This window comes from Lates calcarifer, linkage group LG17 (assembly GCF_001640805.2).
Source record: "Lates calcarifer isolate ASB-BC8 linkage group LG17, TLL_Latcal_v3, whole genome shotgun sequence".
Classification (NCBI taxonomy): Eukaryota; Metazoa; Chordata; class Actinopteri; family Centropomidae; genus Lates; species Lates calcarifer.
Window position 1 is genome coordinate 20,697,094 of NC_066849.1, and position 14,075 is coordinate 20,711,168.

At 37.2% G+C, this 14,075-nt stretch overlaps 2 protein-coding genes across 3 annotated transcripts in view; one reads left to right on the top strand and one right to left on the bottom strand.

Annotated features, from left to right (window-relative positions):
• The window catches only part of jak1 (Janus kinase 1), a 33,137-nt gene extending 29,458 nt beyond the window's left edge, over positions 1–3,679 (top strand). The window contains exons 24-25 of the mRNA XM_018696440.2: positions 163–273; positions 1,512–3,679. Coding sequence (XP_018551956.1) covers positions 163–273; positions 1,512–1,628 — 228 coding nt within the window. The 3' untranslated portion in view covers positions 1,629–3,679. The remainder of the gene's footprint in view (positions 1–162; positions 274–1,511) is intronic.
• Positions 3,493–14,075, bottom strand: part of raver2 (ribonucleoprotein, PTB-binding 2) — a 93,964-nt gene continuing 83,381 nt past the window's right edge. For both annotated transcript variants that reach the window (XM_018696477.2, XM_018696492.2), the window contains exon 17: positions 3,493–13,805. In XM_018696477.2, coding sequence (XP_018551993.1) covers positions 13,665–13,805 — 141 coding nt within the window. In that variant the 3' untranslated portion in view covers positions 3,493–13,664. The remainder of the gene's footprint in view (positions 13,806–14,075) is intronic.

Here is a 14,075-nt window from a genome sequence, read left to right on the forward strand (position 1 = left end):
TGGGCAGTTAATAACAAAGGCATGCACAGGTCAAGTGAATGCTAAAAAGGAGACATGTTAAAGGATAAGTTGGTTAAATAGAAACAGTTACAATTTGTTTCAGTGTTGAATAGCATCGTATGTTGTTCCTTTCATAACTTGTCCTTGTCCTGACCCACACAGCTCTTCCTCAGTATGATTGGTCGAACTCACGGTCAGATGACCATCATCCGATTGGTGAAGGTGTTGCAAGAGGGGAAGAGGTTGCCCCGTCCTGACAACTGTCCTGAGCCTGTAAGAAACTCTCTTCTCACAACAAACATACACTCAGTAACAACAGATAAATGATATAGACACAATTTTTTTAATGTGTTCTGAAGTACGATCTTTATTTTTAAAATGAAGAAAACACAAAGAAAGCAATACCAACAATAGTCAATGTTTGGTCTCAGCAGCCACAGACTGAAGAAAGGTACTTGTGGCTTATTTTGTACAGTGGTGGAAAAGCTGGCTTAGGGTTGGGGTTAGGGTTCTACATTGTTTTTTGTCATTCGAGTTTGACTGGTGCTAATTATGTCATCTCACTGTATGTTGTAATTTATATATTCACGTTTTTCTCTTACAACTGACAGGCTCAGATTGTTATAAGTGTCTGACAATATAAGGGGTAGGATTCCCGCACAGATAGACATTCTTATTAAAGAGTAGGATAGTTTTTGTTTACCCAGAAACATTGCTATATATCGCTACCAGACTCCATTGACAAACACCTTACCTTGCAGAACACAGGAGTTGAATATCGCTGCCTCCATGCGTTAGCTTGTTTGTGTTATTGTGTGGTACTTTTACTCATGTAAAGAATTTGAATACTTCGTCCACCACTAAAAGTCACACTATAACACAAACTAACAGATGGAGGCAGCATTAGACCAGCAAAAATATCTGGGATAAAAATTTGTAAGATAAGAGAAACAATATTTTACACCATGTTTTACTAATATTTTTTTCTGTTATCTTATTCAAAATTAGTAAATTATCTGGGGGAAAAAAGAGAAATGATAGAAAAAAAATTCAATAAAATGTCTGAAGAAATTAGTATCATATCAGAAATATATCTGGAAAGAATTTTCTTTTTTTTTTTTTTTTAAATACCTACCCCTAAGATATTTTTCTGTTATTGTTTGTTGGTGGTGTTGTTTTACTTTTTTTTTTTTAAACAAATTTTCTTCAAATATTTCAGTGAAAATAATAATATAAAAATATCAGTAAAATATCTGGAAAGAAATAAGTAAAATATTAGAAAAAACATCAGAAAGATAACTGGAAAAAAATAGTAAATTACTATGTATTTCACTAAAGTACCATAATAGTATCAGTAAAATATTCGAAAGTAAATTAGTAAAATAACAGAAAAAATATCAGCAAAACATCTGGAACAGAGCCTAAAACCGCGATACACCCCTGTGGTGTGAAGTTTTTTTCTTTGTTAGGTTTTACTAGTAATTAATCTAATACCTGTCTGTGTTCGACAGGTGTACGAGCTGATGCGCAGGTGCTGGGAGCAGCTGCCCGAGAGGAGAATCACCTTTAAGCGCCTGATTGAGGAGCTGAACATGCAGCAACAGCTCCAACCACAAAACAACTTTTGAGATTGTGGGGGTGAAGTTGACTTTGCATGCAGACCTTGGCAGCAGATGCAAATGGCAAAACTGAACTGGGCCCAAGATCAGCATCTGCTTGTGAGAGACAGTCCTGAAGGGTTACAGCTTCACGTAAAGTCTCACTCCTTCATTTAACCCGTACACAACCCATGGTATAAAGACTTTAAAGTCCTAATCAATCATTTTAGCCAGCCATATTTTTTTAACATTTTTTATTTGATGGTCTAATATGATTCACTATACTTACTTCCTTATATTTTTAAGTTACTGTATGAGTATTTTAACCTTGTAGCCTTAGCCCATGTTAAATGTGACCTTATATCTTCCAACAAGGACTTCCAAATGTACCATTTATCTGCATACATTGAGTGTCAAACTCACATGGACTTGTCACTCATATTGTAACATGCTCCAAAGGCCTTATAAGTGAGTCAAGGCTCATATCTCTCTCACCGATGGAGACTGGAAAGACGAAAACCGAGCAGATAAAAGAACTGTTTTAACGCTCGCTATCACACAGTTAACCGCTAGTGCAACGGTTTTCTTCACAACAGACATCAAATGGATCGCAAATAAATCATGTTGTGAAGTGGACGGGGACACAGGCATTAACACGGATACCGAAGATATGGTTTTCAGAGTCTTGTGCCACTATTGTTTCTTTCATGGACTGTTCTATTTGGGAGGGGAAAAAAACACCTGATTTATATTGTAGTTTTCAGAGCCACGGGGTGATAAATGTGTAGATCTTCTGCAATCACTGAGAACTGGCATTACATTCAGTAAGCAGTGTCCCTTTCACTTAAAACAGTCACTCAACTGCAAATTAAATTGGAAACTATTTTGATAATGGTTTCGTGAGGATTTTCAGATTTTCTTTTGTCTATTGTCTTTGTAATGCGGTATCATTGGGTTGTTGGTTTGATAAGTAATCTGAAGACATTATCTTGAGTTTTAGGGACATTTGAAAGTATTTTCAAACATTTGATACACAATATTGAGATAAAATTCCACAAATTAATATTCAAATGTTTCAAAGAATTTGGTTTCTATTTTGAATGTCTCTGACAAAGCATTGTGTTTTTCTTTTAATCATACTGCTTTGTCAGAGACCCTTATGCAACTCATGCCTAGGTCATCTGATATACAGCACTTGTGTAGTTTAGTAGAGATTAAGATAAGTACCTGTGAGAGACACTTGGGGGCACTAGGACTTCACTTTTCCTCCCTGCAACTGTTTTGTAGTATTATATTTCTCTTCACATATGTAACACACACAAATACCCATTGAAATGTATATATGTATACACATACATATATATATATACACACACATATATATGAATGTGTCTCTGTGTATATATACATATACACACACGCACATACACATATATACACACGTGTGTGTATGTACATATTACTAAATTCAGAGCCAGTTGCCATAGCTGTAGGACTGTATGTGGAAAACTTCAGATGGTTCGCAGGGTTTGAAATGAGAGAGATTAATCAGTGATTATGCTGATTATTTACATGGCATTTATGTTTGAGAGAAAAATATATTGTCTTTTTTTGACATTCATAGTTATGTTTGTGGATTTTATTTGTAAAATTTTCTTTTTAATTCTACATAATGCTAGAAAATATAGACGTGTATTTTATTGATGTACATGTGATATGGTTTGAGCAGAGGGTTTTTCCTGTTTTAAATTCATCGTGTAGCTGTGAAATCTCGCTCAGTCGTGTATTATCGCGACTTCAGAAACGGTCAGTTCAGATTAATGCAACTTTATGGCTTTTACTGTGAATGTTGGCAGAATATCGTAAAAACAAAAAGACTGTCGAGGATACAAAGTTGCGCTTCAGTCCACATTTTATTTAGGAATGTAAAAGACAATTCCTTCTGCTCAAAATAACAGAAAAGAAATATATATTTTTTTCAAAATATAAGATGAAAGTATGAATTGTGAAAGGTAAAGATATCCATAAATACACAATGAAAAAATAAATAAAATCAATGTTTGTGTGTTTGTCAGCCCAAATGCAATATCATTATTATTTATCAATAATCATTATTATTATTTATTAATCATTATAATCTACTGAAAACAATTTGTTCTGTATATTACAGTTAGAAGTAGGCATGCTAAAATTGCTCTAGAAATACCTTATTCAAAGTAAAACAATATCAATGTCGGTGTGATATAAAATTTTGCAAAATCTACAGTATATTTCAGGTCAGAAAAAAATCCACATACTTTAAAAGCAAAAACTGTTTACAAAGCGAGAAGCACAGCAAATCTAGATTTATCTACAGCCATTGAAGTGTGTGAGAAAATCAGATATACTTAAGTATTGCAAAGCTTTGTGATCAACACACGCACACACACACGCACACCATGTGTGATTCGTCATTCACTATTGCAAAGTCCAGCCTCACCACTGACCATGTATAATGAGTAGTTTTCATACTGGTCCAATGGCAGCACACTGAAGCTTAGAGGAGGCTCCGTTTACACAAGAACAGAAAAATCTGGATTTTAACCTGAAGTGATTGAGCCGCATTTGTATTAATCCTACAAACAAACAAACAAATCACAACTAAACCACACAAGACTACAAATAAGATCTTCTGTTCTGATATAAATGAACAACTCTAAAAATAAAACAATATCATAGTTCTACTAACAACTACAGACCAAAAAAATAAGCTGCAATTACATAGCAACAGGATTTATCCTGAACTCTCTGAGGTGCAGACCACAGCTGGCTCACTGACATTAGACGAGATTCAAGAACATCCTGCAGCTCGTGTGTATAAGCAGGCTTTGCTTGTGCTATGTTATTTTCAGGGAACTGGGCCCCTTTTGTGTTACAATCATCATGAGGACGTCACGTCTTGTTGGTGGCACAGAGAGGCACAGAAACTAATAGAGATACAACCCTTTCTCCATCAGTCCAACAACTCGTAAACACCTTCTTCAGTAAAACAAAAGGGCCTGACGCTCAACCAACCACAAACAAAAACAATGACTTTACCCCAGTTGTAGAATTATTTGTATGTTACAGCATCATACTTAAATGGAAGCTCTGAAAGTCAAGCAAGAACTTTTTCAGGATCAACAACTGCTCTTTTTTTTAATCTGTTTTTTTGTTGTTGTTTGTTTTCATCTGAGAAAACAGGTGAAAGAAAAATGAGCCTGTAAAAAAAAGTTTTTGGTTTTTTTTTCTTTTTGCAGCTGAAAAAACTTTTGGCAAAAAAAGAAAAAACTAGAAATCAGAAAAAGAAGCTTGTAATTTTTTTTAAACCTGTTTCCACATCTGAAAAAAAGGAAAAACTTAGAAAAATTATCCTGGAAAGAAAAAACTCTCACTTGGCTTCCAGGGCTTCTGTGTACTCAAACTGTGAGAGGCAGTTTAAAAGATAATATTGCAACATTGGTTAAACTCCAAGATGATAAATCAATCATTTGGAAAATAAGTTAAATAACTAAAAGGTACAAAATTGTTGCTTTTAGTATCCACATCGTTGGATGGTGGGTGACTGAAGTAGTCCTTCGTTAAAATGGAGAAGAACCAGACGTAGAAAGATGCGTAAAGAAAAACACTGCCCTGCACAGGAGGTTAGGACATTCAAAGGTGCATCAAAAAAAAGCTGATCATTTGGGCTTCGTAACACAGTTACAGGCACAGGATCACCAAACTTAGCTTGTGTTTTTTTTAAAAAGAAAAAAAAATGGATGGCACAAGTTGTCCATGCAAAAAATTATAGCTGATGTGATGAAACGACAAGCGTGTCAAAACTTTCATCACATACGACCTTATCCAGAAGTGCTGTCACCGTAACAAACACGACAAACTCCATTTAAATTCTTGCTATTTTCAAAATTCCTTGTTGGATATCAGAGATGAACGCTGGAGTCTTTTTTTTTTTTTAAACTGATCTACAGTTCAACATTACTCTTGAAGTTTTTGGGCCTGATTCCTGCAGTTTAAACCACTGACTAACACTCAGTTAGTGGGAGATTGTACCCACTAACCAAAGTCACATAATGCAACAACAGGTGTTTGGGGAATGGAGTGGGAATGACTATTACAAGTCAGTGTAACATCAAAATGATTCTGAAGCAGAAGAAATTTTTAAGGTAAGACAGTTGCAGAATGTTGCTTTAAGATTTAAAGTAGAAAACATCAAAGTTTACAACCAGTAATATCACGGATAGGTCCTAACTACTAACTACAGACAGACTCCACTGGTGTATGACATCACATGCATCAACTGGTGAAACAGTGAGGGACCCAGGATGAAAGACTGAATGAACAATACAAGACTCTAAATCAGCTTTGAAACACCAGACCGCACAACCAGTCACATCATCAGCAGAAGAAGAAGTAAACGACCACCTTCTACCATGCGACAAAAACTCCATCGTCAGATCGTGTTTTAACTAAACCATCTCCACGAACTCTTCTAAATCCATCAGGTGATGAAGACCACAAGTGGTGGCTGAATATTCAAGCTCAACTATGTCTGTGTAACTCCGACTGATCTGTTATTCCCTAAATAAAGAACCTATCTGAAAGAACCACCCGAGAGCCCCACTAACAGTTCAGTGTGCAGTGGTTGTCAGGACACAGAGCAAACGATGCACCTGTTGTTTCCTACAAATTGAAGTAAAATAACACCATATTTTTCTGAGCCCTTGGGTACGCAAGAAACTTCACAGGAGGCAGAAACTCAACAAGGACACAGCAGATGTTCAAACACAGAAACTGTATTTTGAGGATAGACTCAACAATAATACTACATTAAATATGAAGTACTTTTCATGTAATCAAAGGACACTTAGAGTGTCCACAGCTAAAAACAGTCCCTAGAAAAGGGTTATTTCCTCCTGTTTGAGTGACGTTTGCTAAAGAACTACAGTGACCAGCTTTGTTTAGGAGATCAATTACCATTTGTACAAGTGAAGTGATTTAATCTTGACCTGGTTTTAGCAGAATGCGTCTTCAGTAGGGACTGATAAAAGATTGTGGAAGTCAGAAAAGGGTCAAGAGACGGACTAACTCTGTGTTGGATTCTGTCTTTTCATGGGATTTGTTGACAATTACTAAAACATACAATATGATCAGCATTGTCCTATAAATGTGATTGATGCAGCTTTAGTGGGATTATTCTGCACAAAGCCACATCTGCACATGCCATGACTGACAGGTTTGCAGGCTGGATGCCAGCTGTGACCTTATGTATTTGTATCGGAGTGTCTACAATTAGCCTGCTGTCGGTGGGGGGAGGACTGGTGTTTGTCAGCTGGCCTGTGGGAAAAATACATACTTTAATTGTTTTCTCTGTTGATATTGAAGAGACGGGATGATTTACTCCACAGGGGAGACGATAATAAGCACAAAAACATGAGCTTAAAAATGCATGCATATAGATTTGGATCACACTAGGAGAGCTGTGCGAGAGCGGAGAGGGAGAAATGGTCTGTGAGAGTCCATCGAATACTAATACCAGAGCAGGGGAGAGACATTTCCTGCGTGCGGGAGTGTGTGTGACAGTTCTACAGGTACGTGCAATGTGCAGGAGTCTGGCAGACATAAACCAACACTCTTCACTGAGCAAGCAGAAAGAGGAAAAGTAAAAAAAAAAAACTAAATAATAATCCCTGCAGGCTGAGTGGCTGAAGGCAGCTGGAGTTGTTTTTCCACTCCTCTCTTTCTTTCAGCCTGTCTCTCCTTACCCCCATTACCTGCCAGGAGCACATTTTTAGTGAGCTGCACCCACAGAAACACACACACACACACACACACACACACACACACACACACACACACACACACACACACACACACACACACACACACACACACAGCACAGCACAGCACAGCACCAGCTGAAGTAAACACCAGTTCAACTCTCATTATGTGCACTTCAGTAACACAAGAAAGTTCAGAAACAATAAAACTACTGAGTGACAAACAGAAGCTTTAATTGATCTGTAGGTCAAGATGTGAGAGCAGACGGGGGCCAATTTGAAAGTGCACGACATGTTTTGAGCACAAATGTCTTATTTTGTGCAAACTCACATCTACAGCTGTTTGGCAGAGTCTGAAATCTCTCAGAGAGAATGTTAAAATGTGCTTACCAACAGTTTCTGGCTTCAGCAGCGCACACACACACACTAACTGGCTGTCATATTGTTCTAAAAGTGTATAGTACAGGAAACTTGATTTAGAAATGCATCGTAATAAAATCAGCTTGTGCAGGTATACATGAGACGTACAGGACGTCAAACAAAACATCAAATGTTCTGTATATTTGTCCTCACAGAGATCCAGACTGCAGGACAGCACAGGTGTTTCCATAGATGTAAATAATGTCCAGGAGACAATCGAAATGATGTAAAGAAAAAAAAGGCCCCACGCAACTACAACACGAGCCTTTCGTTGCTATGGTAACACGTAAACATGGTTTAAACTGCTGGTTTGATTGAAATGAGCTGAAAACACAAGAAAGAAACTTCTCCAACAAGAACACAGAAGCAGGAATTACTGTCAATATTGATTAGATTATTTCTGATTATTTGTTTTGTTTATACAATGTCAGAAAACAGTGAAAAATGTTCATTATGAGATATTTAACACACACACAGTTATTTAACAGTTATCTCTCATATTTGAGAAAGAAAATCCTCATGTTCGAGAAGCTGGAAGCGGTTTTTGGACAATTTTCTTCAGCTCTACAAGAAACCAATGGAAAGTTTGTCTGATGGAACATAAAGATGAATTCATGCACTACACAGACCACATCAATATATCCAGTTCAAGCTACATATGAATGACTTTTTTCTTTCTTCTTCTGGGATTTTTCTGGTAAATATGTAGACAAACATACAGATTTCTAATGTTAAAGTCCTTGCAGTGATTAAAACTACACAGAAACTCATCCTCTTGCTGCTCTAAACAAGCTAATTATGCTGATAATGTGTCAGTCATGGATCAAAAGGTCACAGGAAGAGTAGTGTTATATATTTAGGGCAATTAACAGTTAATTAGTGGCTGCCAACACCACCAACACCATTAACAACTATTTAAATACAAATTCACACTTTTTTTTCTCCAATAGTTTCCTGTACCTTTAAAGTGATTTCAGATTAAAGAAAACCCTGATAGAGTATATTGAAAAGTAGACTTAAAACTTAAAAAACAGTCTAACAGACTGACACTTCTCGGTCAAGTCCAAGAGTTAGATCTGCTTTCAGTCCATTTTATTCACGAGTGGCTAAAATCGAGAGCGTAAAGCCTTAAATTGTGAGCAAAGGAAGCGGCTGCTGTTCGTTCAGGTTCAGCGACATGACTCGTCCTGAGGTCTCAAAGTATCAGTTACACTCGTGATCCTGTCCTTACTCGCCCTAAAAACCTGAATAAATCTGTCTCTTCGTGCCCTTGAATCTGGTTTTGATATCCGTACACACACACACCAGTAGTACTCTGTATAAAGTATATACTGTATGTAATGCACAGAAAAAGCTGACATAACTGTTTGAATACAACTATAACAATTCAGGCATAACCAACTTTAGCAGCTGAATCTATTGTGGCAGCTAATAAGACTGGAAAACAGACAGACAGACAGTGCTTTCTAAACTCTGCTGCCTCAGCTGCTCACGTCAACAAACACAGAGGTTCTGTCTCTGGCCTGAACACAGACAGTCTCACAGAGGAGGAGGTAAGAGCTGGCTACAGTTCATCCACTCACACCAGGAAGCAAATCAAACGGCGGCTCCGAACCAGGCAGGACAACCGCACATCGCCATAAAATGTGTCTGAGTGGTCATAGTTGATTCAGGTAAGATCAGGGCAATGAAAGCTTAGTAAGGGGGGAAGGGAAAAATCGATAAAAAAAGAACTGCTGGAGAAGGGAAAATGCTAAATGGCTTCGACAAACAACCGCAAATGGGCCTGTTTCTCCCCAATTCCTCAACAGTGGAGCACTCAGTGTCAGCAGGTTGACTTATTGGATCTGTCCTTTGACTAAAATGAGTTTGATCTGCTATTTCAGGAAAAACTGAGCAAACAGACAGTTCAGATGTTGAAGCAGCACAGTAGAGGAGGAGAGGAAAGGGCGTCTTAGATGTTTAACATAAAGACCTAGTGGGCGACTTTGTACTGGTATTGTGTCTTTAAACTGCCAGGTGTGCAGTGTCTATGTGATTAATTCATTACAACAGAAAAAAAACTATGCAAGTTATTTACAAGTCTATGCTGAATTCTCAAGACTAAAATGGAAAAACAGAATTTAATTTCAAATGACCTCATTTTTGTTTCATGCATTTTCTATAATGTAGCACACAGAAATATGACTTAACTTTGTGGTAATTTTGGTCAAATGAAGCAAAAATTGAAACTCATATGCCATTTCTATTTAAGCAGTTCCTTGCTTTCAAGAAACCTAATTCCTATCAATTTGTTTTCACTTCAAGTGGAAAAAAATAAAATTAAATCGCCAAATCACCAGCCACCAAACATTGCAGTCATACAGAAGTCAGACAGGACCTGAGCCACAGCAATGCAAAGACAAGTTAGGAAAATCTGAGTAATGAGAGTAAATGGAAATTGAAAATAGAAATGCATGCTAAATAGAAAGTATATGATATTCTGAAGAAAAATAAGGCCAGAAAAACAAAAACATGATTAACTTTTAAAATGTTTACATTACATATAGGATCAATCCAATGTGCAATACACATAAACTCAAGTTTTTGGTCTAAGGATCAGTGGGGAAAGCTGGACATGATCACCTGTCTGAATCAAACCCCTAAAAAGGAGGGGAGCCATTGAATGCAAAAAAAACATGAGAACATTTATTTTGCTAAATAAAGTATCTGTACTTACAGACACTGAGGAGAAAAGGCTTTGACCAGCAGCCTCCCTAGTTGTTCTGCTTCCTGTCTGCACCTGCGCAAATATTTAGCAAATTAAATATTCTCAGTCTAGGGGCGTTACAATGTACAATGATAACTATGAAAATTAAAAAAACAAAAACAAAATACTGATATAATGTTAACACATACTGCAATTGTTCTTTTTACACTTTTGTACATATTTCTCAAAATCTCTACATTTGTAATTTAAGTATAATTTATTTGCCAAAAAGGACACAAAACGCATAATAAACACAGTTAGATGAATTTGACAGATTGTTATTACTATATACACAGTATTCTACGTGATAATCGTGTAGTAAAAATCTGATAGTGACAGTCCTGATTCAATGGCTCCCCACCTGTTTTCCTTTGTATTGTCTAAATCCTCAATAAATTGCTTCCATGCTTCAAAATACTTTACACTTACATGTTAAATATGGATTTCTACAGTGTGACACCATGAAACACATCATAGTAAAAGTGATTTAGAAAACATATAAACTGATGAAGGACAAACAACAAGAAAGCCAAGACAAGGGAGTCATGGAAAACAGTTAGGGGTGAGTGTGTGCACAGTATAGAGGGATATGTATTGCCTTTAGTTTATGATTAAGCCATTTTATCAGTATTTAATGAGCATACCCATACACCACCACCACTCCTGTATCATCACTGATACTCAACTCCTCCATTATTGTGTCTGCACTGTAAACATCATGTACATTCCGTTTACAATGAGCCGTTATCCCAGTGATGTGTACGCCTTATCTGATCTCATCTGCTATTGGTTTTCACAGTGTGTGAGCATGGTTGCCATGGTGATGGAAGTAATATTCTGCTCCATGATATATAATCAGTTATGAATACAAAAAAAAAAAGCTTTTGCCAATCATGGGTATGAGCCATCACCATTACAGAGGATTATATATAATGCTGTGCAAATGGAAGAAACATCTACACTACAAAATAAACATTTTACATTCAACTTTCTACAGTAGTAGGAGCCTTAGTTATTGCCTGTTTGTTAGACAAGAGGCATGTGCACATTACAAACCTAATGTCCAAACTGTAATATTAAAATACCAAGCCCTCTCCTCAGTAAACATCAAACAAATCTTCTAGACATGAAGGATATGTCAGTTCACACCCTGTGCGCTAACATTAATAATGGCCGAAAAAGTTCAAAAACAAAAGCAGTACAAGCTTCTTGTAAATGATAATATTACGAAGTTTGTAAAAGCCACTGGAAAGAAACCAGCTCTGCAAAAACCAACACCAACATTTTGCTTTTTGCCCTAAAAAGCTAAAAACGTGCAGAAATTCTACCAGTGCCAATGAAAAACACACGCACAGAGTCTGAAAACCCTCAAATGATAAAGTCTGTGTCCCAAAACCACATTACATACTAATCTTATACAGTATACACTACAACAATCATCACAGGGATCTGTTTTTAGCTGTTTGTCTACAAGAAATTAGCTACTTTAGCATCTTATTCAAACAAAAAAAAGATGCAGTACATGTGGAGATGCCATAAAACTGTGATTTTGAATGTTTTCACAAAAATGTTGTGGATATTTTTTGTTTTCTAGGGTTTTTTTTTCCATTGCATTCTGACAGAACAATGTGCATCAACAACACTCTAAAAAAATCATTTTTTTCCTATTTGCCAATACTTGGCTTTGTCACTTTGTAGTATGAGAAAACACTAAACATGCTTGAAATTAGCATGTAGTATGGACTTAGGACATAGACACAGTCAGAAACCTTTATGTTCTAATGGCTGCGGGAAATGGAAGAAAAGCTCCTGTTACAGACCAAAAAGCTCTTTCTGAAAAAAAAAAAAAACTGCCTAATGCATTATAACCGGAAGAGAAGAGGAGAGGAGAGGAGAGGAGAGGAGGAGACGAGAAAGAAGAAAGGAGAGAAGGAGAGGAGAGGAGGAGAGGAGGAGAGGAGGAGAGGAGAGGAGAGGAGAGTGTGCCTAATATTGGCTTAAACATTAAAAACCAAACCAAATAACTACAACACCAGCTGATGACTTGAATTGTCTTGGATTATTATATTATATTACAAATATATAACAGTATAGATTGAAAAAAAGTCAGACATGTAGTAAATGTTTTCCTCTCACTCATGTAGTATAATATGCTCACAAAAGAGCTGGGAAATGTCCATTATATATATGATATTGTCTGTTACGCATGGCTTTATATATTCTGTATTACACACTGTATATACATAAGCCTTTTATTCTCTGTCCAGTCTTTATAAGAAAGGTCCATTCATCGAGGGAAGCCTCTGTAAGTCACCACAATCAAGGGCTTTGATTTGTTCAGGCCCTTTTTTTTCCTGATGTGCTCCCAACCTTGGGATTGAAATGGCTGACACTTCCTACAGATACAGCATATCAACACACACACACACACACACACACACACACAGGTATACACACGCACTCTAAATCCTCCACAGGGAGATATAAAAGAGGAACCTGGGCAATAAAAGGAAAAGAGAAAAGACACTGAAGCGGGAACAAACAGATGTCAGTTCGACTAACGAATCAAAGCGTGAGTGTGCAACACCATTTTGTCTGTTGAAAAAGGAGACACAGAGGAAGAGACTCGACTGTAAGAGCAGTCCTAAGACAGTTTGAGCAGACAGACAGGTCGCCTGGCTGGAAATACAAAAGCAGCTTATACGTACAGATACAATATACTTTAGTTTACATTATATTAGAAAAAATGTACAAGTTAATATTGGTTAAGTACAGTTGACACATCGAGAAACAATAGCTTAAGAGTTAAGGCTTGAACAGGACAAAAGCAACATCATGTTTGTGTGTGTTGTGTGTGTAGGTGTGAGAGTGTATATGTATGTATTTGTATGTGTGTGTACATAAGTGCCAGGATCAAAGAGAACTATGGCTTGCTTTAACTTGAGCCATTTGCAACCCTAATTCTATTAAACTCAACACCTACTGTAGGGATGCAAAATGGCAGCCACAGAAAGGCCACTAGAGGGAGCTGTGACATCCAGCCGATGCTGTTTGTGCCCCCCCCAATAAGCTTTAGGCTTTAAGGTGGTTTGGTTCATATTAGAGCCTCTTCCTCTTAAAGTAGTCGGCGTACTGCCCCCCCAGGCCCTGGGAGTGCTGCCCGATGTAGGCACCGTCTGATGACGTCACTTCCTGCACCGCCAACTGAGGATACTCTCTCTTATGACCCCTTGTCTGGTTCTGAAGAGGCAGAAACGAGAAGGGTTGGGGTTAGAAGTGAAGGAGGGATAAGGCATAGCACTCAAAAGAAAAAGTCTAACATTTTGGGACATAGTCTTATAAGGTTATTTGCTTTCTCACAGAGAATTAGAGAAGATGGCTTCCCGTACTTACCTTTCAGACATGAGCAGTATCAATGTGTTCATATAATCCTTGGCAAGAAAGTGAATATGTATAATTATAAGTTATAAAGAAGTTGTATTTTCTGTGGGGCCATCACTATGAGTGAAC